Genomic DNA, 27,912 nt, shown 5'->3' with positions numbered 1-27,912 from the left:
TTCAAAAGTGGGAAAACATATCGCAAAGGTGAAAATTGGATTTCGGAACTCGATGTTTGCTTGGTGTCATGTGAAGCTATCAGTAACGTTAAGTCCTTTCGTGTACATAATGTGGAAAGCTTGCCATCGGATCATGCTCCAATCAGCATAGATGTTAAAGTTCCACCTATTAGTATAGACTGTTTGTACAAGAGAGCTTGTTATCTTGGTGGTCATGCGTCACTAATCAGTAGTGAGGAGCGTGATCCACTGGTGCGCAGACCCGTAAAGTTTTCTCACGTTAGTCATGATACATTTCTTGTAAATGTGAATAGTCTTGATGTATCTAATTATGAAAATGTAAATGATGTAAACAACTTTGCCCAAAATATTTCTGATGTCTTGTATGAGTGTGCGAGAAGCAGCCGTGTAGTGAGGGATGAGGGTCGAGTCAGTACTCAGAGTGACAGCAGCCTGGCCCGCTGGGACAGGCTGCTTCTAGACAGGGATGATAGAAGAGTGTGGCAGGCCATTAATTGGAAAGGTTGTTTGCAGGAGGATACCCGTACAGGTGTCAGGCCTACTGATGAAGAATTTAAGAATTTCTATGAAGAATTAATGGGTGCTGCCAGAAATAATATCACTGAAGAATACAGGGACTCGTCGGTTTCGATTCCTGTTTTAGATGATCCGATCACCCTTGGCGAGGTCAGTACTCAGGTTAATAACATTAAAGCGGACAAAGCTTGTGGTCCGGACGGTATTGCACCTGGAGTTTTGAAGTTGTTACCTCTTCACTGGCTAATGCTCATCGTATCACTGTTTAATATGGTTTTTACTACAGCACAGTATCCTGTATCTTGGACTAGGGCTAAAGTTTTCACCATACACAAAAAAGGTGACCAGAGAGACGCAAGAAACTATAGAGGCATTAGTATAATAAACAGCATTTCCAAATTATTTGATATGGTGTTGTGTTCGAGGTTAGAACGTTGGTTCACGCCGTATCGGGAACAAGCGGGGGCACAAAGAGGACGCGGTTGTCTAGAGCACGTTGTGACGTTGCGTATTTTAACTGATTTAGCCAGAAAGAAGAAAAATAAATTATTTGTTACTTTTATTGATTTTAGCCAAGCATACGATTTGGTGCCAAGGCATATTTTAATACGAATTTTGAAACGTTTAGGTTGTGGAGTGGTGATGTTGGGTGTTATTGGAGCCATGTATAGTGTGACCGAGAGTGTCATTGGTACCGCAGTTTTCGCTACCACCCTGGGAGTTCGCCAAGGCTCTCCAACATCCTGCCTACTTTTTGTAATTTATGTTAATGATTTGATTAAATTAGTGAAAGAAAACTGTGAGGATGACAGCTTTTTAAAATGGTTACACGTCCTGATACTCATGGATGACACCGTGCTGCTGTCAACATCGCGTGATAGAATGATTAGGAAGCTTTCGCTCACGAAACGATTTTGTGAGGAGTACGGAATGAAGGTGAACGCATCTAAGACGAAATTCTTTGTGATACACGGCACTCCAGAGGACAACGAGTCTCTACATATTGACGGGTTAGTGGTTGAACGGTGCACCCGCTATATATATCTGGGCTCCCCTTTCACAGCTGATGGATCGGTCTCAGCATCAGTCAGGGCTCATGCCGATTCTAAGATGGGTCACGTTATGAAATTTATTTCATTTTTAAAAAAGAATAATGATATTCCTTTTCAAATAAAAAAACGCGTTTTTGATGCTTGTTTAATGTCCGCTATTCTATACGGCTGTGAGTCCTGGCTGAATGCGGATCTAAGGCCAGTTATAAAACTCTACAATTGGTCACTTAAATGCTTACTAGACGTGAGACTTACAACGTGTAATGATGTTTGCTACCTGGAGACTGGTTATCCACCTCTACAGGCATTAGTTAGGAGCAGGCAGAGACACTTCTTTTCTAAGATGTGGAAGGAGAGACAGAGAATGCAGGATGACCCACTTGCACTGTCCTTAAAGATTTCCATGAATCATGATTACCAGACTCGAGCTTATATAGACAACTTGTTACATGTTGTACACGATGACATAGAAGAGGGAGTCAGGGAGTTAAAAGTTGGTATCTTACACTCAACTTCATCAAAGCGTATAACGTATAAAGAAATCAACCCCGACCTTTCTGTTCACTCAGTATATAAAGGAAAGACACATGTAAATGAACACCATCGAGCTGCGTTCACGAGGTTCCGTGTGTCCGCCCATTCCCTCGCAGTAGAGGTGGGAAGGTGGAACAGAAGGGGTCGGGGAAGATTGCCATTAGAAGAAAGACTTTGTCCATGTGGTGAAATACAAACAGAACCACATGTAACACAACACTGCATCCTCACCGAACATCTGAGAGAAATGTATAACTTTGCTAATATTCAAGACCTATTCTCAGATAAATATGATAATAATGAAAGATGTTGTATAATATATAAAATTTTGGATGTATTTAAGACCTAATATAGTTCGTTGTTGTTGTTTTGTAAGAAATATTGATAGTTGCTTTTATCATTATTGTTTTTAGTTCGTTGTATAATATATAAATTTCATGATGTGTTTATAACCCTTTTATAGTATGTTGATTTTCTGAGGAAATGTTGGTAGTTTGTTTTGATTACCATTGTTTTGAGTTCTTTTTTAGCTATTACTTTTTTATGTTCAATTTGTGTCTTTTATTGAAGGATGTCTTTATTGCACGCGTTTGTAATAGTGTCTTTTGATATTGCCTATGGTCTCTTTCTTATATATTCTTCTAAATAATCCTTTTAAGTTTTGTTTGTTATTGTAAATTTTTTTTTTTTTTTTTTTTTTTTTTTTATCGTGTTAGTTGTATTAGATTTCATCTTTAATATTGTTTAAGATTTGAGATCAGTGTACGTTTTACAGTTTTATCTACATTAGTTTAATGCTTCTGTTTTAGTTTTTAGTTCTAATTTTAGTTTTCTTTTACTATCAGTTATTTTTATGGACTACAGTGGTTGTGAATTGTCTTAAAAATTAATATTTATTAATCAGATTTCTATTTGTACATTGTTGCTGTGGTCAATAAACATATAATAATAATATGTGTGTGTGTGTGCCGTGCCTTGTCTGGGCCGCACAGTGTGGGTTTGCCAGGCTGGTAAATAGATAAACTACTACTACTACTACTACTACTACTACTACTACTACTACTACTACTACTTTACTACTACTTAATAATACCTCCACCCCATGTTTATTGATGTGTCAATTAGGGGCTCCATTACTTGGAGGTCATTAGCCCCAGCTCCCGCTAATGACTGTGGCATCCAACCATATCTAATACTCTATAATATACACATTAGTTGTTAACTATAAATTCATTCTACCTCTACTCTATCTACTCTTATGCCACTCTCCACCACTGTAGCCTCGCAGTAGAGGCCTCCTAAGTCTGCAGGTATGGGAGTGGAATGCCTTGTCCCCCTGAGACACAGGAGGGCAGATCTGAGGAGGGAGAATGAGAGACGGCACCTCATCCATGCGACGACATGGCTCCTTGGCTGGTGCTTCTTTTCTGCCATTAGGTCGGCTAGTCTTGAGTAGAAGCACTGAGCCTTGGAGCCCATCCCGCCAGATGTGGTGAAGACCAGAGGTGTGAAGCTGCCCTGGTCAACGTGTTGGATTCTCTCCCCATACGCTCGGATCTTCTCCTGCTCATTCTTGCGGTGGGCGGCCTCCAGGGAGAGTTCGTGGTGACAGGCGGCCATCGGGTCAAAGCTCCGATACTACTACTACTACTACTACTCTTACTACTACTACTACTACTACTACTACTACTACTACTACTACTACTACTACTACTACTCTTACTACTACTACTACTACTACTACTACTACTACTACTACTACTACTACTACTACTACTACTACTACTCTTACTACTACTACTACTACTACTACTACTACTACTACTACTACTACTACTCTTACTACTACTACTACTACTACTACTACTACTACTACTACTACTACTACTACTACTACTACTACTACTACTGGCGATCTGCTGGGTGGATGAATGGATAGATGGGTGGGTAAGTGGAATGGGGGATGGTTGAGTGGTTGAGTGATAGAGTGGATGAGTGGATATGGTTGAATAAGGAATGGACGGTTTGGTCAACATTATATCAGTGTGTTCGGATCCACATGATGCCTTCCCGAGGCCTGTAATCCAAACGGCCGAGTCTAGAAACATTTTGGGCACCAATTGGTTTGGGTACCAGGTGTCTCGAGCACCAAACATCCTGAGGCCTATTTGCACTCAGGCCGATCAGTCTTGAGGATCATCTGACCTGGGGCTTGTATGACCTGAGTACCATAGCTCCCTATGTGTGGGTGGGTGGGTGGGTGGATAGGTGGATGTGTGTGTGTGTGTGTGTGTGTGTGTGTGTGTATTTGCCTGTTTATGTTTCCATTGATCTATTTATATTGTCAGACATGAATATAGTATTTCTTTCTATTTGAAGTGCCTTTTCTCCAATCTCTACCCCTCTCTCTCTCTCTCTCTCTCTCTCTCTCTCTCTCTCTCTCTCTCTCTCTCTCTCTCTCTCTCTCTCTCTCTCTCTCTCTCTCTCTCTCTCTCTCTCTCTCTCTCTCTCTCTCTCTCTCTCTCTCTCTCTCTCTCTCTCTCTCTCTCTCTCTCTCTCTCTCTCTCCGCCACTCACCCATTGTTTATGGTTCTTTTTTTTTTTTTTTTATGTAGGAAGGATACTGGCCAAGGGCAACAAAAATCTAATAAAAAAAAATGCCCACTGAAATGCCAGTCCCTAAAAGGGTCAAAGCAGTGGTCAAAAATTGGTGGATAAGTGTCTTGAAACCTCCCTCTTGAAGGAGTTCAAGTCATAGGAAGGTGGAAATACAGAAGCAGGCAAGGAGTTCCAGAGTTTACCAGAGAAAGGGATGAATGATTGAGAATACTGGTTAACTCGTGCATTAGAGAGGTGGACAGAATAGGAGTGAGAGAAAGAAGAAAGTCTTGTGCAGCGAGGCCGCGGAAGGAGGGGAGGCATGCAGTTAGCAAGATCAGAAGAGCAGTTAGCATGAAAATAGCGGTAGAAGACAGCTAGAGATGCAACATTGCGGCGGTGAGAGAGAGGCTGAAGACAGTCAGTTAGAGGAGAGGAGTTCATGAGACGAAAAGCTTTTGATTCCACCCTGTCTAGAACAGCAGTATGAGTGGAACCCCCCCAGACATGTGAAGCATACTCCATACATGGACGGATAAGGCCCTTGTACAGAGTTAGCAGCTGGGGGGGTGAGAAAAACTGGCGGAGACGTCTCAGAACACCTAACTTCATAGAAGCTGTTTTAGCTAGAGATGAGATGTGAAGTTTCCAGTTCAGATTATAAGTAAAGGACAGACCGAGGATGTTCAGTGTAGAAGAGGGGGACAGTTGAGTGTCATTGAAGAAGAGGGGATAGTTGTCTGGAAGATTGTGTCGAGTTGATAGATGGAGGAATTGAGTTTTTGAGGCATTGAACAATACCAAGTTTGCTCTGCCCCAATCAGAAATTTTAGAAAGATCAGAAGTCAGGCGTTCTGTGGCTTCCCTGCGTGATATGTTTACCTCCTGAAGGGTTGGACGTCTATGAAAAGACGTGGAAAAGTGCAGGGTGGTATCATCAGCATAGGAGTGGATAGGACAAGAAGTTTGGTTTAGAAGATCATTAATGAATAATAAGAAGAGAGTGGGTGACAGGACAGAACCCTGAGGAACACCACTGTTAATAGATTTAGGAGAAGAACAGTGACCGTCTACCACAGCAGCAATAGAACGGTCAGAAAGGAAACTTGAGATGAAGTTACAGAGAGAAGGATAGAAACCGTAGGAGGGTAGTTTGGAAATCAAAGCTTTGTGCCAGACTCTATCAAAGGCTTTTGATATGTCCAAGGCAACAGCAAAAGTTTCACCAAAGTCTCTAAAAGAGGATGACCAAGACTCAGTAAGGAAAGCCAGAAGATCACCAGTAGAGCGGCCTTGACGGAACCCATACTGGCGATCAGATAGAAGGTTGTGAAGTGATAGATGTTTAAGAATCTTCCTGTTGAGGAAGAATTCTTAGAGAATGCCAGAGAGCAGTTAGTTCGTGAGCATGCTGATAAAGGATGATACAACAATTACACATGTTGACTCTTAATAAACCTTTAGATGCATAGGAGGTGTAGGAGGCACATGGTGGTGCTATGAGCACTTGCAGCAATGATTTCTCTTCTGAACAGGTTAGATGTCATCTTGCCATGTAAAAAGGGAGAACGTCAAATGGCAAAGACAAATTTTCGTTGGTCAGAGAGCAGCGAAGGGATACAGATTTTAAAACGATATTAGCCTTTATATAATTGACACCAGGCAGGACAAAAAAAAAAAATAATCGATGGAGAATTTAATAACATGCAACATGACGAAAAAGAAAAGATAAGGAACTAGAGTTTTGATAATTTCGTCGTGTAGTGTGAGCGTGGCTGGGACTTGTGAAGATAATGGCGGCTGTTGGTTGGTTGGGCGTGGCGGCTGCAGCTTACTGGCAGTGACCCAACAACCAAGACTTGTCCAGACTCACCAAGGTGTTTCCAGCTGCGCAAGTCATGTCGCTGTGGAAGAGTCTCATGAGGGCTGGGTCGAAAACCAGCCACTTCACGTCGCAGCCACACACCACCGGCTTGTCTGTTGGGAGTCAGACGAGGCCCCCGTCACTACCCGGATGTCACTTACGTACATTGTTACCGCTATCGGGGGAGGAAGTGAAGGAGTGAAGATGAGAGGATAAAAGAGAAGGTGGGAGAGTGGGTCGTGAAGGTGGAGATGACGATGTTTACACTGAAAGATGTTGACCTATGGGATAGCTATAATGAAATCCTTGTGACGGTCGGGTGTTGTGGTGCTCGCGACATTCTTAACAGGCTAACGGCAGAAGGGTGATCGCCACCACCACACACGGATCTGCGTTCTACATACGTCGCCCACGCTCATTCACAAAGCCCCCAATACGTAAGTGTACAATAGATTAAGTGAGCAGTAGATGGTGTAGTAAATAGGACGAAATAACATTTGTAATGAGTAGCTGAAACTGATGATACAGACGTGACGGTACAACAAAAATGTATGTTTTTGGTGTTAAGCGTTTTATATGATTACAGGCTTGACCGGACTTACAATAATACCGTGTGCAGCATTGGTGGGTTCATTACACCTGTTACACCGAGCAGCGCCATCAGGCTGCCACAGTTAAGCATAAAGACTTTAGAGGTCCTCTACAGACGGCCACTCACCCATCTTCCTCTTTCGGGAGATGGGACGGAGACACGTCAGGGGGATCTCTAAGTATGAAAGAAGCAGTCTGTCGGTATAACATCGGATACGAGAGTACCTTGTCGCATCGAAAGAAAGATGGGACAAAGTGGACGTTAATAAACTAGTGCAGAGGCGACTCTCCACCTAACTCAGATCTGTGTTACAGTGTGTACCCGTCCGTGCTTGTGTGTGTGTGTGTGTGTGTGTGTGTGTGTGTGTGTGTGTGTGTGTGATGTGGCGTCGTCTCCCACCCTGTTAGCCCAGGCGAGTGGGGCCGTGCCAGCTGCTGGCTGCCCGCCTCGCCACCACACGAGTGAAGACTGAGGCACCTACTGTCTGTCTATACGTATGTGTGAATTTCGACGGAGACAGTTTATGAATATGAACACGCAGTGTTACGCCGTTAGCATGATACGTCCGTGATGATCGTTGCCCCCCATACAAGCAGTGGAGTAAAGACAAGTGTAGTGTGTTCATACATTCAACCTGTTCCTAAAAAGGGTGACCGCTCTAATCCCTCAAACTACCGTCCTATTGCTTTAATTTCCTGCTTATCTAAAGTTTTTGAATCCATCCTCAACAGGAAGATTCTTAAACATCTATCACTTCACAACCTTCTATCTGATCGCCAGTATGGGTTCCGTCAAGGCCGCTCTACTGGTGATCTTCTGGCTTTCCTTACTGAGTCTTGGTCATCCTCTTTTAGAGACTTTGGTGAAACTTTTGCTGTTGCCTTGGACATATCAAAAGCCTTTGATAGAGTCTGGCACAAAGCTTTGATTTCCAAACTACCCTCCTACGGTTTCTATCCTTCTCTCTGTAACTTCATCTCAAGTTTCCTTTCTGACCGTTCTATTGCTGCTGTGGTAGACGGTCACTGTTCTTCTCCTAAATCTATTAACAGTGGTGTTCCTCAGGGTTCTGTCCTGTCACCCACTCTCTTCTTATTATTCATTAATGATCTTCTAAACCAAACTTCTTGTCCTATCCACTCCTATGCTGATGACACCACCCTGCACTTTTCCACGTCTTTTCATAGACGTCCAACCCTTCAGGAGGTAAACATATCACGCAGGGAAGCCACAGAACGCCTGACTTCTGATCTTTCTAAAATTTCTGATTGGGGCAGAGCAAACTTGGTATTGTTCAATGCCTCAAAAACTCAATTCCTCCATCTATCAACTCGACACAATCTTCCAGACAACTATCCCCTCTTCTTCAATGACACTCAACTGTCCCCCTCTTCTACACTGAACATCCTCGGTCTGTCCTTTACTTATAATCTGAACTGGAAACTTCACATCTCATCTCTAGCTAAAACAGCTTCTATGAAGTTAGGTGTTCTGAGACGTCTCCGCCAGTTTTTCTCACCCCCCCAGCTGCTAACTCTGTACAAGGGCCTTATCCGTCCATGTATGGAGTATGCTTCACATGTCTGGGGGGGTTCCACTCATACTGCTGTTCTAGACAGGGTGGAATCAAAAGCTTTTCGTCTCATGAACTCCTCTCCTCTAACTGACTGTCTTCAGCCTCTCTCTCACCGCCGCAATGTTGCATCTCTTGCTGTCTTCTACCGCTATTTTCATGCTAACTGCTCTTCTGATCTTGCTAACTGCATGCCTCCCCTCCTTCCGCGGCCTCGCTGCACAAGACTTTCTTCTTTCTCTCACTCCTATTCTGTCCACCTCTCTAACGCAAGAGTTAACCAGTATTCTCAATCATTCATCCCTTTCTCTGCTAAACTCTGGAACTCCTTGCCTGCTTCTGTATTTCCACCTTCCTATGACTTGAATTCCTTCAAGAGGGAGGTTTCAAGACACTTATCCACCAATTTTTGACCACTGCTTTGACCCTTTTAGGGACTGGCATTTCAGTGGGCATTTTTTTTATTAGATTTTTGTTGCCCTTGGCCAGTATCCTTCCTACATAAAAAAAAAAAAAAAAAAAAAAAAATTCTTGACAAAAGGGGATTTGGTGTATTCGTGACTTCATACTGTATTCGTAACGTGGCACAAGACTGACGGCTCGTGATTATACCGTAGTATTGCCGTGGTTCACAGACAAAACGGAGTGCGGAACATGTAGTGATGTAATATTTTGTTTATTGTTATTGTACATATGATGTGTAATATCCTGTCAATTGCTGTGGAGTTCTCATGTGTTGCGAATGCGAACTGACCTGCAATCCATGAAGATAGTGCGACTGATTTATGTGTTGCCCACACTCACTGTATTTATGTACGGTTCACAAAAAATGCCCATAGTATAGATAACTGGGGTGAGTGCCTGAGCGCCGGCGAGGAGGAAACGTCATGCAGAGTAAAAGTTAATTTGGGCAGCATCTTGGTAAACAAATATACAACACGCTGCCCACTTGGAGGAATCAAACAAACAACATGGGTGAAGCTGCCATGCTGCCCACTTAAAAAGAATCAAACAAACAACACAGGTGAAGCTGCCGCACTGCTCACTTGAAGGAATCAAACAAACAACACAGGTGAAGCTGCCGCGCTGCTCGCTTGGAAGAATCAAACAGACTAAGCGGGTGAAGCAGCTGTGCTGCCCACTTGAAGGAATCAAACAAACAACACGGGTGAAGCTGCCGCGCTGCCCGCTTGCAGGAATCAAACAAACATCACGGGTGAAGCTGCTGCGCTGCCAGCTTGGAAGAATCAAACAGATTATACGGATGAAGCTGCCGCACTGCCCGCTTGGAGGAATCAAACAAACAACACGGGTGAAGCTGCCACACTGCCCGCTTAGAGGAATTAAACAACACGGGTGAAGCTGGTGATACCACCCTGCACTTTTCCACGTCTTTTCACAGACGTCCAACCATTCAGGAAGTAAACAGTTCACGCAGGGAAGCCACAGAACGCCTGACTTCTGATCTCTCTAAAATTTCTGATTGGGGCAGAGCAAACTTAGTGTTGTTCAATGCTTCAAAAATTTAATTCCTCCATCTATCAACTCGACACAACCTTCCAGACAACTATCCCTTCTTCAATGACACACAACTGACCCCCTCTTCTACACTGAACATCCTCGGTCTGTCCTTTTCTTATAATCTAAACTGGAAATTTCACATTTCATCTCTAGCTAAAGCAGCTTCTGTGAAGTTAGGTGGTCTGAGACATCTCCGCCAGTTTTTCTCACCCCCCAAGCTGCTAAACTCTGTACAAGAGCCTTATCCGTCGATGCATGGAGTATGCTTCACATGTCTGGGAGGGTTCTACTCATACTGCTCTTCTAGACAGGGTGGAATCAAAAGCTTTTCGTCTTATCAACTCCTCTCCTCTCACTGACTGTCTTCAGCCTCTTTCTCATCGCCGGAATTTTGCATCTCTTGCTATCTTCTACCGCTATTTTCATGCTAACTGCTCTTCTGATCTTGCCAACTGCATGCTTCCCCTCCTCCCGCGTCCTCGCTGCACAAGACTTTCTTCTTTCTTTCACCCCTATTCTGTCCACATCTGTAATGCAAGAGTTAATCAGTATTCCCAATCATTCATCTCCTTCTCTGGTAAACTCTGGAATTCCCTTCCTGCTTCTGTATTTCCACCTTCCTATGACCTGAACTCCTTCAAGAGGGAGGTTTCAAGACACTTATCCTTCAATTTTTGACCACCACTTCGGACCCTATTCGGGATCGGCATCTCATTGGGCTTTTTTTTTTTATTAGATTTTTGTTACCCTTAGCCGGTGTCCCTCCTACATAAAAAAAAGAAAAAAAAAGATATATATATATATATATATATATATATATATATATATATATATATATATATATATATATATATATATATATATATATATATATATATATATATATATATATGGAGGCATGGAGGCGTACATTTCTCACTCTTTTTCTCGTCCTAAACCTTCTAAACCTTGGTTTAACACTGCTTGTTCTCGTGCTATACATGATAGAGAGGTGGCCCACAAAAGGTACTTAAGCCTTCCATCACCAGAATCTCATGCACTTTATATCTCTGCCCGGAACCATGCCAAGTCTGTTCTCCAACTAGCCAAAAACTCCTTCATTAACAGAAAATGTCAAAACCTTTCAAGATCTAACTCCCCTCGTGATTTCTGGCATCTAACCAAAAATATCTCCAATAACTTTGCTTCTTCTTCTTTCCCTCCTCTATTTCAACCAGATGGCACCACTGCTATCACATCTATTTCTAAAGCTGAACTCTTTGCTCAAACCTTTGCTAAAAACTCTACCTTGGACGATTCTGGGCTTGTTCCTCCCTCTCCTCCACCCTCTGACTACTTCATGCCACGTATTAAAATTCTTCGCAATGATGTTTTCCATGCCTCGCTGGCCTAAACCCTCGGAAGGCTTATGGACCTGATGGGGTCCCTTCTATTGTTCTCCGAAACTGTGCCTCCGTGCTTGCACCTTGCCTAGTCAAACTCTTCCAGCTCTGTCTGTCAACATCTACCTTTCCTTCTTGCTGGAAGTTTGCCTACATTCAACCTGTTCCTAAAAAGGGTGACCGTTCTAATCCCTCAAACTACCGTCCTATTGCTTTAATTTCCTGCCTATCTAAAGTTTTTGAATCCTCAACAGGAAGATTCTTAAACATCTATCACTTCACAACCTTCTATCTGATCGCCAGTATGGGTTCCGTCAAGGCCGCTCTACTGGTGATCTTCTGGCTTTCCTTACTGAGTCTTGGTCATCCTCTTTTAGAGATTTTGGTGAAACTTTTGCTGTTGCCTTGGACATATCAAAAGCTTTTGATAGAGTCTGGCACAAAGCTTTGATTTCCAAACTACCCTCCTACGGTTTCTATCCTTCTCTCTGTAACTTCATCTCAAGTTTCTTTTCTGACCGTTCTATTGCTGCTGTGGTAGACGGTCACTGTTCTGCTCCTAAATCTATTAACAGTGGTGTTCCTCAGGGTTCTGTCCTGTCACCCACTCTCTTCTTATTATTCATTAATGATCTTCTAAACCAAACTTCTTGTCCTATCCACTCCTACGCTGATGATACCAGCCTGCACTTTTCCACGTCTTTTCATAGACGTCCAACCCTTCAGGAGGTAAACATATCACGCAGGGAAGCCACAGAACGCCTGACTTCTGATCTTTCTAAAATTTCTGATTGGGCAGAGCAAACTTGGTATTGTTCAATGCCTCAAAAACTCAATTCCTCCATCTATCAACTCGACACAACCTTCCAGACAACTATCCCCTCTTCTTCAATAACACTCAACTGTCCCCCTCTTCTACACTGAACATCCTCGGTCTGTCCTTCACTGAACTGGAAACTTCACATCTCATCTCTAGCTAAAACAGTTTCTATGAAGTTAGGTGTTCTGAGACGTCTCCGCCAGTTTTCTCACCCCCCCAGCTGTTAACTCTGTACAAGGGCCTTATCCGTCCATGTATGGAGTATGCTTCACATGTCTGGGGGGGGTTCAACTCATACTGCTCTTCTAGACAGGGTGGAATCAAAAGCTTTTCGTCTCATGAACTCCTCTCCTCTAACTGACTGTCTTCAGCCTCTCTCTCACCGCCGCAATGTTGCATCTCTAGCTGTCTTCTACCGCTATTTTCATGCTAACTGCTCTTCTGATCTTGCTAACTGCATGCCTCCCCTCCTTCCACGGCCTCGCTGCACAAGACTTTCTTCTTTCTCTCACCCCTATTCTGTCCACCTCTCTAACGCAAGAGATAACCAGTATTCTCAATCATTCATCCCTTTCTCTGGTAAACTCTGGAACTCCCTGCCTGCTTCTGTATTTCCACCTTCCTATGACTTGAATTCCCTCAAGAGGGAGGTTTCAAGACACTTATTCATCAATTTTTGAGCACTGCTTTGACCCTTTTATGGGACTGGCATTTCAGTGGGCATTTTTTTTATTAGATTTTTGTTGCCCTTGGCCAGTGTCCTTCCTACATAAAAAAAAAAAAATATATATATATATATATATATATATATATATATATATATATATATATATATATATATATATATATATATATATATATATATATATATATATATATATATATATAAAGGTGACAACGAGGATACACATGCTGACCAATTTTCGGTGACCTCTGTGTAGTGAAAGATATCGCCAGTCAACTCTACACATGATGGTGCATTGGCAGTAGCAAAAGTAACAAAGTTGCGGAGTTTTTTCACTAGAACCTGCACCATAATGTAAACGTTGGGTTTTTTCTTCTCATTAGCATAATCGCTCACACCACGTACCTTTGTCTAGTTCAGGTATTGATCACGTGTCACGTTGAATTATCAGTTACCCGATGAGGTGAAGAGATAAGTCTGTTAAGAGAAAGCGTTTATAATGGCTTTAGAACGGCTTCAGCTATAGAAAAGGGTCATTATGACTCTTATATAGCTTCAGAAAGTTAATCTGCAGAAGGTGGCATGACAGCGATCTCTGCACAGTTTTGAGCACCAGCCAGCTTTACCTGATCATGACAGGTGCGATGGACAAGGAAGCCCCACTGAACGAGGTCACAACTGAGAGTCCACGAGGGTCTTTGACCACGGTTTACGAAGATCCTGAAAGGACACTGCCCCTGTCCGAGCAGGATGACTCGAGACACTTCCCACTTGAACAATGGAACGCAAGTAGCTAGCCAGGTGTTGCTATGGAACAGTTATCAATGCCGAGCAGACTTGCCGTAGGCTCAGAAGGCAAGAGAGAGGACTTTCAACCATTGATGGCTGAATTACTTTGGGTCATTTCTGATCAAACAAGGACCAACACAAATCGAAGGATTCGATGTACTTTATGTGCCTGACTCCTTAGCCCATCTACTTAGAAGTCCTGACTCCCACTTGAGCGCTGACATATTTATCGCTGCCCTTTGAGGTTCTGCGCTCACAGAGGTTTCCCTAAATGAGTCAGGTCCGACCTGGAACTAACATGGTGAGGTGAGCAGAGAACTAAGGCAAACTGCCGAGAGCCGGTGTGATGCTGAGGATATAAAATATGCTTTGACGATGGCTACATCAGAGACAAGGGAACGCCGTTCCTCATCATGACTAGAGGCGATGCCGGGTGATGACAGATAAGTATATAAGATTAAGGTGGGAGCCACGGGGCGCAGTGCTCCTACTTTCAAGAATGACACCTGGTCTGTTAGAGGAAGTTGAGAGGAGGTTGCAGACATCAGGAAATCAGGAGTAGCAGGGACATTGCGGTACCATGTCATTCAAATAGCGGAGCCATGAAACTACAATTTGGAGCGACCCCAGACATGAATCTCACATTTCCAACGTGGGGAATGTTATCGCTTAGAGAGAGAGAGAGAGAGAGAGAGAGAGAGAGAGAGAGAGAGAGAGAGAGAGAGAGAGAGAGAGAATGTAATCACCATTCTCAGGCGGTGGAAGCACACTTAGTACCTGGCTAATCCCTTCTGGAGATGTTGGCTGCATGAGTACGTGCCATCATTTGTCACCGAAGACGAGACCCGACGCCGACCGACGCCACGTCGGAACCTGAGATCAGGTTATTGTTACTGATGCAATGGTGTTTCGGAAATTATGGAGGTTAGCGAGGGTAATACACACAAAGGTTAACGACGACGGGTTGGTACGACAGGCAACAGTTCAGACTGACAATGCACTGATCAAGCGCCCCTCTAACAAACTGTTTCCTGGAGCTCTCCTGAGACTGGATGGATGTAACACCTGCAAGTGAGGAGGCCCATTCTTTCCCATATGTTGTGACCAGAGATATTTTCCCTTGCCTTGGAGGCACGTGCAGGCAGACACACGTGCCGGCAACACAGCAATGTTGGTCAAGACTGCCCTAAGGGGGGGAGTGTTACCGCTTGCTGGGGAGGAAGTGAAGGAGTGAAGATGAGAAGGAGGAAGTGAAAGAGTGAAGATGAGAGGGTAGAGGAGGAGAAGGTGGGAGAGTGAGTCGTGAGGGTGGAGATGACGATGTTTACACTAAAAGATGCTGACCTATGGGATGGAGCCATAATGAAACCCTCGTGACGGTCGGGTGTGCTCGCGACACTCCCAACGGCAGAAGGGTGATCGCTACCTCCACACATAGATCTGTGTTCTACATCTGTCGCCCACGTTCATTTACAAAGGAGTAACTGAAACTGATGATACAGACGTGACGGTAAAGCAAAACAATATATTTATGGTGTTAAGCGTTTTATATGATTATACGCTTAACTTGACTCAAAATAAACTGTACCTTGTGTAGCAACGGGGGTTCATTACACCTGATACACCGAGCAGTGCCATCAGGCTGCCACATACACTACTGATGCTACTACTAATGCTACTACCCGTGCTACTATTGCTGCTAATACTTCTGCTGCTATTCTCTCTCGTCCTCCTCCTCCTCCTCCTCCTCCTCCTCCTCCTCCTCCTCCTCCTTCTTCTCCTCCTCCTCCTCCTCCTCCTCCTCCTCCTCCTCCTCCTCCTCCTCCTCCTCCTTCTCCTCCTCCTCTTCCTCCTCCTCCTCCTCCTCCTCCTCCTCCTCCTCCTCCTCCTCCTCCTCCTCCTCTTCTTCTTCCTCTTTCTCCTCCTCCTCCTCCTCCTCCTCCTCCTCCTCCTCCTCCTCCTCCCACTACTACTACTACTATTACTACTACTGCTACCACCACCATTACTATTACGACAACAACAACAACAACAACTTCTACTATTACTACTAATACTAATACTAATACTAATACTATTTCTGCTCCTCTTCCTACTGCCCACCACCACTACCACCACTGTTTCCACTTACTTCTAATGCGTTGGTCAGCTGGGCAACGAGGATCTCCCAGTTCTCGTGCAAGTACTCGATCGTGTTGGTCATGAGGCCGATGTAACCTTTCTCGTTCATGCCTGTGAGGACAAGAGTGCGTTAAGACAGGAAAGGAGCGGCGAGGAGAAAGAACAGGATGGTGGGAAAGAACTGGATGCTTCAAGAAGGGCAGGCGTGGAATTAAGAAGGAAGGAGAGAGGGAAAGGCGGTGGTAAATACTGCACGAAAGAAGGCATACTCTAGGTAGTGTATAGAGATGAAAACGCCTCAATTCAAGAACTGAGCGGTTACTTTTGTCTTGGAATGATTTAGAGTCGTAGCGAGCACCGCTGCGGTCATGGCTATGCAATGCTGGGCCATGAATACGTCTTCTTTAACCCATGGCAGCCTGGTGACCGCGCAGGCTCGTGGTTGGCGGGAAAGGGGATCTCCAGTAGTGTGACTCACCGGTTATCGCCAGATGGTGAATCTTAATGATGATGAACGTTGATGAACGTGAAGGTCATCAGTGTTCTCAGCTCAGGGTCGATCAAGTTCTTTATAAGCTCGCCCGGGATTTCGTTGTGGTTCAGCTGGAGCTCTCTCAGGAACCTGAGCGTCTTGAACACGTCAGCTGGCATGGAGGCGCCCAGCTGTATGTTGTTGAGGAATACCCTCTCAAGTGAGGGGCTCTGAGAAAGGTTCCTTCCGTAAGCGTGAAGCCTATGTTACCGGATAAATTAAGGGTGAACAGAGAGGCTGACTCGATGTCTGAACATGTTCCTGAAAACTTGTTGCTGGAAATGTCAGTCTACCAAGTCTGTAAATAGTTTCAGCGTCTCGAAGGGGAAGTTCCTGATCTCGTTGTTCACAAAGTTGAGATACTCCAGCGTGGTGTGGGAATTGACCAGCACTTGTTCTTCCACTGTGTGGATCCTTGTGTTCGTGATGTCAATATGTTTGAAACTCACGGGGGCAAAGACTCCCGCAGGGAGTTCTTGCAGTGACTTTGAGCGATCGGGGGAATTGATAATCAGTTACTTGAAGTCATTAAAACTGAAGTGCGTTTGGAGTACCTGTGCCAGAGTGACACTGGCTTGTACCGCTGAACAGTCCATTGTCGGTTCATGCTGTGGGTTAGCGGTACATAAGCAAGGTGCGATAGTTTCAGGTTTGGGACAGGGCCAGTCATCTGTGGCGCAGGCCGCCAGCAGCGTGAGGAGCAGTGCACACCGCAGCATACTGAAGGGGTGAAGGAGGCGGAAACTTGGTCCTTTTCTTCGGCACACCTTTAAAAGAAGACCCTCTATCTTATCAGTGTATACCGCCACTAAGGCCAGCCCACAACACCTAAGAACGGCACGCACGTACACAAACACACACACACACACACACACACACACACACACACACACACACACACACACACACACACACACACATCGAAGCCATTACATTAAGTGTGATTCTTACAATTAATAGATAAGTAAATAAATGAATAAATAAATAAATAAATAAATAAATAAATGAATATTTGAATATCTAAATGAGAAAAGTAAATTAATAAATAAGTAAATATATTAATGAATAAAAATATGAGGCCATGAAGTATGTCATTGATGACAGGTAAGGGAGTGACCTGTTGAAATGCAGTTGTTGTTGTTGTTGTTGTTGTTGTTGTTGTTGTTGTTGTTGTTAATGTTGCTGTTGCTGCTATGTTTTTGTTTTTGTTTTTATTGCTATTGTTGTTGTTGTTGTTGTTGTTGCTTTAATAGTGATTACTACTACTATACTACTAATACTACTACTACTACTAACACTACTTCTACTACTACTACTACTACTACTACTACTACTGCTGCTGCTGCTGCTGCTGCTGCTGCTGTTGCTGCTGCTGCTGCTGCTGCTGCTGCTGCTGCTACTGCTACTGCTGCTGCTGCTGCTACTGCTACTGCTGCTGCTACTACTACTACTACTACTACTACTACTACTACTACTACTACTACTACTACTACTACTACTACTACTACTACTATATACTGTCATGTACAGCCACCAGCAGTAAGCTCCTTGCCACTCCTGGACTATGTAATTACTCAGTAGCGGCACCTGTCATCCCCCCACCAGGTGAAAGCTTTTGTTTTCCTGTGATTGATTCAACCCCCTCAGAAGCCTCAGCCTTCAGGCTCTATCCACCTGACCTTCCCCACCTGGTCCATGTCCTGTCCTTACCTGTGATCAGAGTCATCCCCCCCATCACCCTCCCATACGCCTCTCTCTCTCTCTCTCTCTCTCTCTCTCTCTCTCTCTCTCTCTCTCTCTCTCTCTCTCTCTCTCTCTCTCTCTCTCTCTCTCTCTCTCTCTCCTCAATGGATAATATATATATATATATATATATATATATATATATATATATATATATATATATATATATATATATATATATATATATATATATATATATATATATATATATATATATATATATATATATATATATATATATATATATATATATATATATATATATATATATTATGCGCGTGTATGAACGAGGTGTGTGTGTGTGTGTGTGTGAATGTGTGCGTGTGTGTGTGTCTGTGTGTGTGTGTGTGTGTGTGTGTGTGTGTGTGTGTGTGTGTGTTTTGTGTGTGTGTGTGTGTGTGTGTGTTTTATATAAGAGGGACACTGGCCAAGGGCAACAAAAATCCAATAAATAAAAAAGCCCACTGAGATGCCAGTCCCAGAAAACGGTTCAAAGCGGAAATAAAAAACTGAAGGATAAGTGTCTTGAAACCTCCCTCTTGAAAGAATTCAAGTCATAGGAAGGTGGAAATACAGAAGCAGGCAGGGAGTTCCATAGTTTACCAGAGAAAGAGATGAATGACTGAGAATACTGGTTAACTCTTGCATTAGAGATGTGGCAAGAATAGGGGTGAGAGAGAGAAGAAAGCCTTGTGCAGCGAGGCCGCTGGAGGAGGGGAGGCATGCAGTTAGCAAGATCAGAAGAGCAGTTAGGTTGAAAATAGCGGTAGAACACAGCTAGAGATGCAACATTGCGGCGATGAGAGAGTGGCTGAAGACAGTCAGTTAGAGGAGAGGAGTTGATGAGACGAAAAGCTTTTGATTCCACTCTGTCTAGAAGAGCAGTATGAGTGGAACCCCCCCAGACATGTGAAGCATACTCCATACATGGACGGATAAGACCCTTGTACAGAGTTAGCAGCTGGGGGTGTGAGAAAAAACTGGCGGAGACGTCTCAGAACACCTAACTTTATAGAAGCTGTTTTAGCTAGAGATGAGATGTGAAGTTTCCAGTTCAGATTATAAGTAAAGGACAAACCGAGGATGTTCAGTGTAGAAGAGGGGGACAGTTGAGTGTCATTGAAGAAGAGGGGATAGTTGTCTGGAAGGTTGTGTCGAGTTGATAGATGGAGGAACTGAGTTTTTGAAGCACTGAACAATACCAAGTTTGTTCTGTCCCAATCAGAAATTTTAGAAAGATCAGAAGTCAGGCGATCTGTGGCTTCCCTGCGTGAAATGTTTACTTCCTGAAGTGTTGAACGTCTATGAAAAGACGTGGAAAAGTGCAGGGTGGTATCATCAGCGTAGGAGTGAATAGGACAAGAAGTTTGGTTTAGAAGGTCATTGATGAATAATAAGAAGAGAGTGGGTGACAGGACAGAACCCTGAGGAACACTACTGTTAATAGATTTAGGAGAAGAACAGTAACCGTCTACCACAGCCGCAATAGAACGGTCAGAAAGGAAACTTGACATGAAGTTACAAAGAGAAAGATAGAAGCCGTAGGAGGGTAGTTTGGAAATCAAAGCTTTGTGCCAGACTCTATCAAAAGCTTTTGATATGTCCAAGGCAACAGCAAAAGTTTCACCAAAATCTCTAAAAGAGGATGACCAAGACTTAGTAAGGAAAGCCAGAAGACCACCAGTAGAGCGGCCTTGACGAAACCCATACTAATGATCAGATAGAAGGTTGTGAAGTGATGGATGTTTAAGAATCTTCCTGTTGAGGATAGATTCAAAAACTTTAGATAGGCAGAAAATTAAAGCAATAGGACGGTAGTTTGAGGGATTAGAACTGTCACCCTTTTTAGGAACAGGCTGAATGTAGGCAAACTTTCTGCAAGAAGGAAAGGTAGATGTTGACAGACAGAACTGAAAGAGTTTGACTAGGCAAGGTGCAAGCACGGAGGCACAGTTTCGGAAAACAATAGGAGGGACCCCATCAGGTCCATAAGCCTTCCGAGGGTTTAGGCCAGAGAGGGCATGGAAAACATCATTGCGAAGAATTTTAATAGGTAGCATGAAGTAATCAGAGGGTGGAGGAGAGGGAGAAACAAGCTCTTAATCGTCCAAGGTAGAGTTTTTTGCAAAGGCTTGAGCGAAGAGTTGAGCTTTATAGATAGATGTGATAGCAGTGGTGCCACTTGGTTGAAATAAAGGAGGGAAAGAAGAAGCAAAGTTATTGGAGATATTTTTGGTTAGATGCCAGAAGTCACGAGGGGAGTTAGATCTTCAAAAATTTTGACACTTTCTATAAATGAAGGAGTTTTTGGCTAGTTGGAGAACAGACTTGGCATGGTTCCGGGCAGAAGTATAAAGTGCATGAGATTCTGGTGATGGAAGGCTTAAATACCTTTTGTGGGCCACCTCTCCATCATGTATAGCACGATAACAATCTGTGTTAAACGAAGGTTTAGAAGGTTTAGATCGAGAAAAAGAGTAAGGAATGTACGCCTCCATGCCAGACACTATCACCTCTGTTATGTGCTCGGCACACAAAGACGTATGTGTGTGTGTGTGTGTGTGTATCGCTTGTTTTTTTTTTTTCTCTTCCTCTTATTTTTTGTTCTTATTCTTCGTTCTCACTCTTTCTCCTCACCTCCTCCTGCTCCTCCTCCTATTCCTCCTTTATCCTCATCCTCCTCACCATGAAAAATATGTGTATGGCTCTCCCGCCCTACAGCACACTAACCTGCCGCTCAGTATTAGTTACCACAATACAGTTTCGTGTTTGTGTATAAAGGAAAAAGAAGCTCAGACAAAGGACACGGTCTTCAGCCGACTTGCCCGAAATATGTCTCGCTTTTTAGTTAGGTGTGGTCAGTAAGATGTTCTGATAACCATACACACACACTGAGGAGGAGGAGGAGTAGGAGAAGGAGGAGAAGGAGGAGGAGGAGGAAGAGAACAACAACAACAGCAACAACAACAACAACAACAACAACAACAACAACAACAACAACAACAACAACAACAACAAAACAAGAGAGAGAGAGAGAGAGAGAGAGAGAGAGAGAGAGAGAGAGAGAGAGAGAGAGAGAGAGAGAGAGAGAGAGAGAAAAAAAAAATCTTGTAAAGAGATGAAAATATACACACATGACAAGAGACGAATTTCGTCATATTTTTTGTCTAGAATCTATTTTCATACTTGCCATAGACACACTTGTACCCACCATCACACACCTGTTTGCTTCACCATTTGCTGACATGGAGGTAATTTCACGGACTTAATTACGCCAGTGTAAATGCCTTTATTATCATTATCATTACCATTCTTGTTATATTGTTATCGAGAGAGAGAGAGAGAGAGAGAGAGAGAGAGAGAGAGAGAGAGAGAGAGAGATGAGAGAGAGAGAGAGAGAGAGAGAGAGAGAGAGAGAGAGAGAGAGAGAGAGGAGAGAGAGAGAGAGAGAGAGAGAGAGAGAGAGAGAGAGAGAGAGAGAGAGAGAGAGAGAGAGAGAGAGAGAGAGAGAGAGACAGAGAGAGAGAGAGAGAGAGAGAGAGAGAGAGAGAGAGAGAGAGAGAGAGAGAGAGAGAGAGAGAGTGTGTGTGTGTGTGTGAGTGAGTGAGTTGGGTGGGACAAGAAGACAGAGTCAGAGAATGGAATGTACCACTACTACTACTGGTAATGATAATGATAGCATTAATTATACTAATGATAGTGATAATAATAATTACTACTACTTCTACTGCTAGTACTGCTACTACTATTACTACCACTACTACTTCTGCTGCTGTTGCTGCTCCTGCTACTACTACTATTGTGCTGGTGTGGGGACACACGCCCACATTCCATGGCGCTCTTCTTTCCCTAGGACTTGACGCCAAGCCTTTGGTCGCCCCACCTATCACCACATGGAAGTGAGGTCAACCTTCACCCTTTGTCTTCCGGACGCCAGCCCTGGCCGTGACCTGAGCTGGCCCAGCAACCACCCCTACATCATTCCCAGTCCGTGTCCGCCCAGCCTTGCTGGCGGACATGCAGAGTCCGAGTCCGCCTTTCCTCAGTGACGGAGATGGGTAGTCCTCGTTCAGACAACCTCGGAGCTGGACGTGCGACGCCTGGCTGCTTCATTATTTATCATTTTGTACAGTTTATTTTATTAATATAACGCAGCAGCATTACCACCGTGATTTTTTTTTTTTTTTTTTGGCCACCTCTACAGTAGTACTAGAAGAAGCATATATATTAACTAGTACACTATAATTATTATTGTCATCATTATTTTATAATTATTATTACTATTATTTTTCATTATTATTATTACTATTATTATTATTATTATTATTATTATTATTAATGATATTATTATTGAGAAAGCATATATATTAACTAGTACACTATAATTATTATAGTCATCGTTATTTTATAATAATTATTACTGTTATTTTTCATTATTATATTTACTATTATTGTTATTATTATTATTATTATTATTATTATTATTATTATTATTATTATTATTATTATTATTATTATTATTATTACAGCAACAGCTAACAAACAGCAAAAAACAACAGCAGCAGCAGCAGTGCAGCAAGGGAGGAATCGCTTGAGGAGGGGCGGGATAGAGGAAAGGAAGGGCAGCTTGTCCTCAGCGGGGCCTGGCCCTGCACTCTCTGTCAGGGAACGATGCACCTGTGTGCAGATAGCTGACAAGGCCGCGGCACCACCCATCACTCTCCTGTGTTGTGACAGCCGAGCACTGCTGACATGGCGTCGTATTGCCGGCGCAATTTTTTAACTGTGTTCACTCGGACAGTTCACACACTGGTGCTGGGTCGTGCTCGCACTGCCTTTGTGGGAATTTTGAGTCATGCCATCAGTAGGGATGTGTCGGGCCATGCTGTCAATGCGAGTGTGTAGGGTCACACTCCCAACTCGGGCGTGATGACATACTCCCGATATGGATGTACTGGATCATACTTCCAGCACAAGTGTGTCGGGTCACACACTCAATACGTCTGGTCAGCCAGCGTGTCATGGTCGTTGGCGGACAAACGAGTAGTCGAGTGGTATCCGGTGCATCTGGTGTATCCTAGCCAAGACATATGTCGAAGAGATAGATGTGTCGCGGCAAGATCACCACGCGGCGTGGTGCTCTTTGCTCTGTGTCGCAGGGCCACCTCTCCTGATGAACAGGGTTGAAATGAAAGGGAATCATTTCTTCGTGTGTCTGAAAAGTATGGAATTTATATTCATGGTGTGCGTGTGTGTGTGTAGGCGCACTCTCTGATGCACCCCACACTGTAGTAGGGGAAGCGAAACCTTGTGGACAGGTCACTTCATAGTGGTGGCGTCGTGCCGGGTTGAAGTCAAGACAAGACTGATAGCAATGCAAATACGTGGCCTACAGTTGACCTTACTCATGTATACAAATTTTTCTGGGTCATCTTTCATTAGCAAGGTGTAGAATGGGGCAGTGGTGGTGAGTATGGTGGAGTGTGTGGCAGTGGTGGTGAATAGGGTGGAGTGTGTGGCAGTGGTGGTGAGGAGAGTGGAGTGTGTGGTAGTAATAATGGCGATGTATTTTGTACAATTTTGCTCCATTTTTCGTATTGCTTTTACGTTTTGTTTTTATTTCCATAGAGTTTATTTCCCTTTTTTCTCTATTTTGTTTTTGCTTCGAGGAATAAAAAAAAAATGTAAAAAACATGCCATAAGTATATGTAGTTTATTTAGTTAACAATCAAAGCTCACACTCAAAGTACTGTCTACACTTTCACACTTTCACCTTCAGTGGCAAGTAGATATAGCGCCGCAGGAAGATATTATCACCTCAGTGTACATTTTCTCGTCTTGGCAATGACAGACTACTGGTGACAGGCTGGTATGTGCCATTCCTTCCTGTACACTCGTGATGACAAAGGTGACGACGAAAGGTCCACACTCAAGGCAAGAGTTAACCAGTATTCTCAGTCATTCATCTCTTTTCTAGTAAACTCTTGAAGTCTGCCTGTTTTTTGTATTTCTTCCTTCGTATGACCTGAACTCTTTCAAAGAAATTTTAAGACACTTATCGTCTTTTTTTTTTTCCATGTAGGAGCGACACCGGCCAAGGGCAACAAAAATCTAATTAAAAAAAAATCACTGAGATGCCGGCCCCCGAATAGGGTCCGAAGCGGTAGTCAAAAATTGAAGGATAAGTGTCTTGAAACCTCCCTCTTGAAAGAATTCAAGTCATAGGAAGGTGAAAATACAGAAGCAGGCAGGGAGTTCCATAGTTTACCAGAGAAGGGGATGAATGAGAGAATAATGGTTAACTCTTGCATTAGAGAGGTGGACAGAATAGGGGGTGAGAGAAAGAAGAAAGTCTTGTGCAGCGAGGACGCGGGAAGAGGGAAGGCATGCAGTTAGCAAGATCAGAAGAGCAGTTAGCATGAAAAGAACGGTAGAAGATAGCAAGAGATACAACGTTCCGGCGGTGAGAAAGATGCTGAAGACAGTCATTTAGAAGAGAGGAGTTGATGAGACGGAAAGCTTTTGATTCCGCCCTGTCTAACAGAGCTGCATGAGTGGAACCTCCCCCAGACATGTGAAGCATATTCCATACATGGACGGATAAGGCCCTTGTACAGAGTTAGTTGCTGGTAGGGTGAGAAAAATTGGCGGAGACGTCTCAGAACACCTAACTTCATAGAAACTGTTTTAGCTAGAGATGAGATGTGAAGTTTCCAGTTTAGATTATAAGAAAAGGACAGACCGATGATGTTCAGTGCAGAAGAGGGGGATAGTTGAGCGTCATTGAAGAAGAGGGGATAGTTATTTGGAGGGTTGTGTCGAGTTGAAAGATGGAGGAATTAAGTTATTGATGCATTGAACAATACCAAGTTTGTTCTGCCCCAATCAGAAATTTTAAAGAGATCAGAAGTCAGGCGTTCTGTGGGTTCCCTGTGTGAACTGTTTACTTCCTGAAGGGATGGATGTCTATGAAAAGACGTGGAAAAGTGCAGGGCGGTGTCATCAGTGTAGGAGTTGATAGGACAAGAAAATCATTGATGAATAATAGGAATAATAGGAAGAGTGTGGGTGATAGGACAGAACCCTGAGGAACACTACTGTTAATAGATTTAGAAGAACAGTGACCGTCTACCACAGCAGCGAATAGAACGGTCAGAAAGGAAACTTGAGATGAGAAGGGTGGAAGCCGTAGGAGGGTAGTTTGGAAATCAAAGCTTTGTGCCATATCAAAAGCTTTTGATATGTCTAAGGCAAAAGCAAAAGTTTTGACCTTTCTTTTGTGACTGGCACCTCAGTGAGCCTTTTATTTCGCTCTTTTATATCCCTTTTATATATATATATATATATATATATATATATATATATATATATATATATATATATATATATATATATATATATATATATATATATATATATATATATATATATATATATATATATATCTTTACAAATGGAAGATACAACTTAATTCATTCAGAGGAGAAACGTAACGTGTTTACATGTCATATTGTACTGCATAGCTTTTGAGAAGAGTTTCGTGTTGTGTATAGCGATCGAAGGTAGGGATACATCTTCAAACTACCACAGCCTTCGCCTCCACCGCCCTCGTCGCCGCCGCGTTAGCATACGATGAGTAGGCTGTCGACATTTAAGTCCCTTATAAGGGTCCCATTCATGCACTTGGTTTTACTGTTGATCTTATTCAGCTCGTCTTTGTCTAGTAGCAGCCAAACCAGGTCACAGGAACACTGCAGCTTGTTGTCTGTTAGGGAGACCACGATACTGATGAGCAGTGTCGGAGACGTGGCGTATTGATAATAATGTTAGAAACATATCTGGACTTACAGGTTGGAAATTCAATATTTCACCACCAGGGCAGCTTTAGGGCTACAATCAGAGTGACTCTACTAGAAAACGCCATGCTGGCACTCTGGAAAAAATAGCAGCAGCAGGAACAGCACCACCTACTTGTGAGATCGACCACCTCCACGCCAGTGAGCTGGTCTAGCAAGGGATACCAGTCTTTCCACTCCAGTGCTACAATCTCGTTGTTACTGAAGTCAATTGTGGCCGTCCTGTGCACGCCTGGGGGGGAAAAAATGTGCTGATGTACTATATTAGCATTCCCCTCCTCTCTCTCTCTCTCTCTCTCTCTCTCTCTCTCTCTCTCTCTCTCTCTCTCTCTCTCTGTGGGTGTTTTACCTGTGATGGCGGTGGATGTAATGCCACTGATGTAATTGTTGTTGAGCCTTACTTCCTCCACGGAGTCGAGCGGCACGCGGAGAATGCCCTGTACCAGGTTCCCCTTCAGGCTGTTATGTGAGAGGTCGATGAGTTTCAGCCTGTTGAGACTGCTGAACACGTTGGGGGGGAAGTAGGGGAGGTTCATGTCGTGGAAATAAATATCACTCAGCTGTGGCGTACCCTTCAGCGTGTCTTCGCTAAAGGTCAAGGCCGTGTTAAAGGAAAGGTCAAGCACCTCCAGCGAATCGGACTCCAGGTTGGGCAGTGAGAGGAGTTTGTTGTTGGACAGACTCAGGTTGCGCAGGTGAAGGAACGAAGGCATCGCCTCAAATGGGAACTCAGTGATGTTGTTGTTGGTGAGAGTGAGGTTGGTGAGAGTGGTGTGGGAGGCATAGAAAGCCTCCTCGTGAACCGTGCTGATGTACGTGTTGTCGATAAAAACATGCACGAAGGTCACCTCCCCGAACACGTAGGCGTTGAGTGCGGTGAGATTAGAATGGGGAGTTTTCGGGTTGATGGTCAAGCTCCAAAAATCGAGGCAAGGAAAACTCTGCTGAAACACGGACTGCAGCGAACTGTCGCTGGTGACAGGAGAGCAGTCCAGGTTGAGGCGGGTGCTCGTGTTTGTGAACTCTTTAGTGCAGATACACGGAACGATGGCATTGGCGTTAGGACAAGTTATGTTTGTCGCCGCCGCCGCCGCCGCCAGCAGGAGCACCAGAAGGCTCATCATGGCTGGACCGGTAGTGTTCTCGAGGGCAGATGATAAACTTCCTTCTGCCGCCGATCGTTTTAAGTAAGAAAGCGTTATCTTATCAGGGTGTGGGAGTCCCAGAGTCGGCCATCAACTTCCAGAGCGCCTCAGTTCACTAGCAAGGCATTTCCAGTCACGCGGTACACTGGCGACGCCTTGACCTTCCCACACGGGGCTTGGACCAGCCTCTTTGGTGCATCCAGCAGTGCGGGAGACTGGACCCGACAGTTGATGCCGTAAGGCTAAAAAAAAAAAAAAAAAGCGTGCAGGGAGAGATTAGACGCCCTCCGCTGATGTTAGAAGCCTGGGGCTGGTCACTACATATCTACGTGCGTGTCCCCTCCAAGCCGCATCCCTGCCTCTCTTGCTATGTGCCTTGATCCTAACGGCTACTGTCAGTATCTCACCCTCGAAACTGGTGGCACAGAATCATTGAGGACCGTCGCCCTCGCCGTGCTAAGGTCACCGAGGGCATGACAAAGCTATCAGGAATAAAATGGGTGTGACATAATTAAGACTGACCAATGGAAGAGACAGAGGGTTGGAATTATTTAAAAGTATTCAGTAG

The 27,912-nt window shown here is 43.8% G+C and overlaps 1 protein-coding gene and 1 long non-coding RNA gene across 3 annotated transcripts in view; one reads left to right on the top strand and one right to left on the bottom strand.

Annotated features, from left to right (window-relative positions):
* The window catches only part of LOC135108100 (uncharacterized), a 40,761-nt gene extending 18,245 nt beyond the window's left edge, over window positions 1–22,516 (top strand). For both annotated transcript variants that reach the window (XR_010272145.1, XR_010272144.1), the window contains one exon: window positions 22,197–22,516. This is a non-coding gene — a long non-coding RNA (uncharacterized LOC135108100). The remainder of the gene's footprint in view (window positions 1–22,196) is intronic.
* Window positions 22,517–24,041: 1,525 nt separating this feature from the next.
* LOC135108088 (oplophorus-luciferin 2-monooxygenase non-catalytic subunit-like) lies at window positions 24,042–27,370 on the bottom strand. The gene is made up of 3 exons (XM_064018723.1): window positions 26,549–27,370; window positions 26,315–26,431; window positions 24,042–26,108 (listed from the first exon to the last, which is right to left on the bottom strand). Exons 1-3 carry the CDS (start codon window positions 27,321–27,323, stop codon window positions 25,966–25,968), a joined length of 1,035 nt encoding a protein of 344 aa, XP_063874793.1. The 5' UTR covers window positions 27,324–27,370; the 3' UTR covers window positions 24,042–25,965.
* Between the last annotated feature and the right edge of the window lie 542 nt (window positions 27,371–27,912).

The sequence above is a fragment of the Scylla paramamosain genome, chromosome 16 (assembly GCF_035594125.1).
Source record: "Scylla paramamosain isolate STU-SP2022 chromosome 16, ASM3559412v1, whole genome shotgun sequence".
Lineage (NCBI taxonomy): Eukaryota > Metazoa > Arthropoda > Malacostraca > Decapoda > Portunidae > Scylla > Scylla paramamosain.
The sequence above is the reverse complement of the archived record's forward strand: the minus strand, read 5'-3'. Positions and strand labels throughout refer to the sequence as shown.

Coding starts and splice junctions, on each gene's coding strand:
- LOC135108088 (XM_064018723.1), bottom strand. CDS start 27,323: ATGATGAGCCTTCTGGTGCTCCTGCTGGCGGCGGCGGCGGCGGCGACA. Junction 26,432..26,548: donor TACATCCACCGCCATCACAG/GTAAAACACCCA, acceptor TTTCCCCCCCAG/GCGTGCACAGGACGGCCACA. Junction 26,109..26,314: donor GGAGGTGGTCGATCTCACAA/GTAGGTGGTGCT, acceptor TCTCCCTAACAG/ACAACAAGCTGCAGTGTTCC.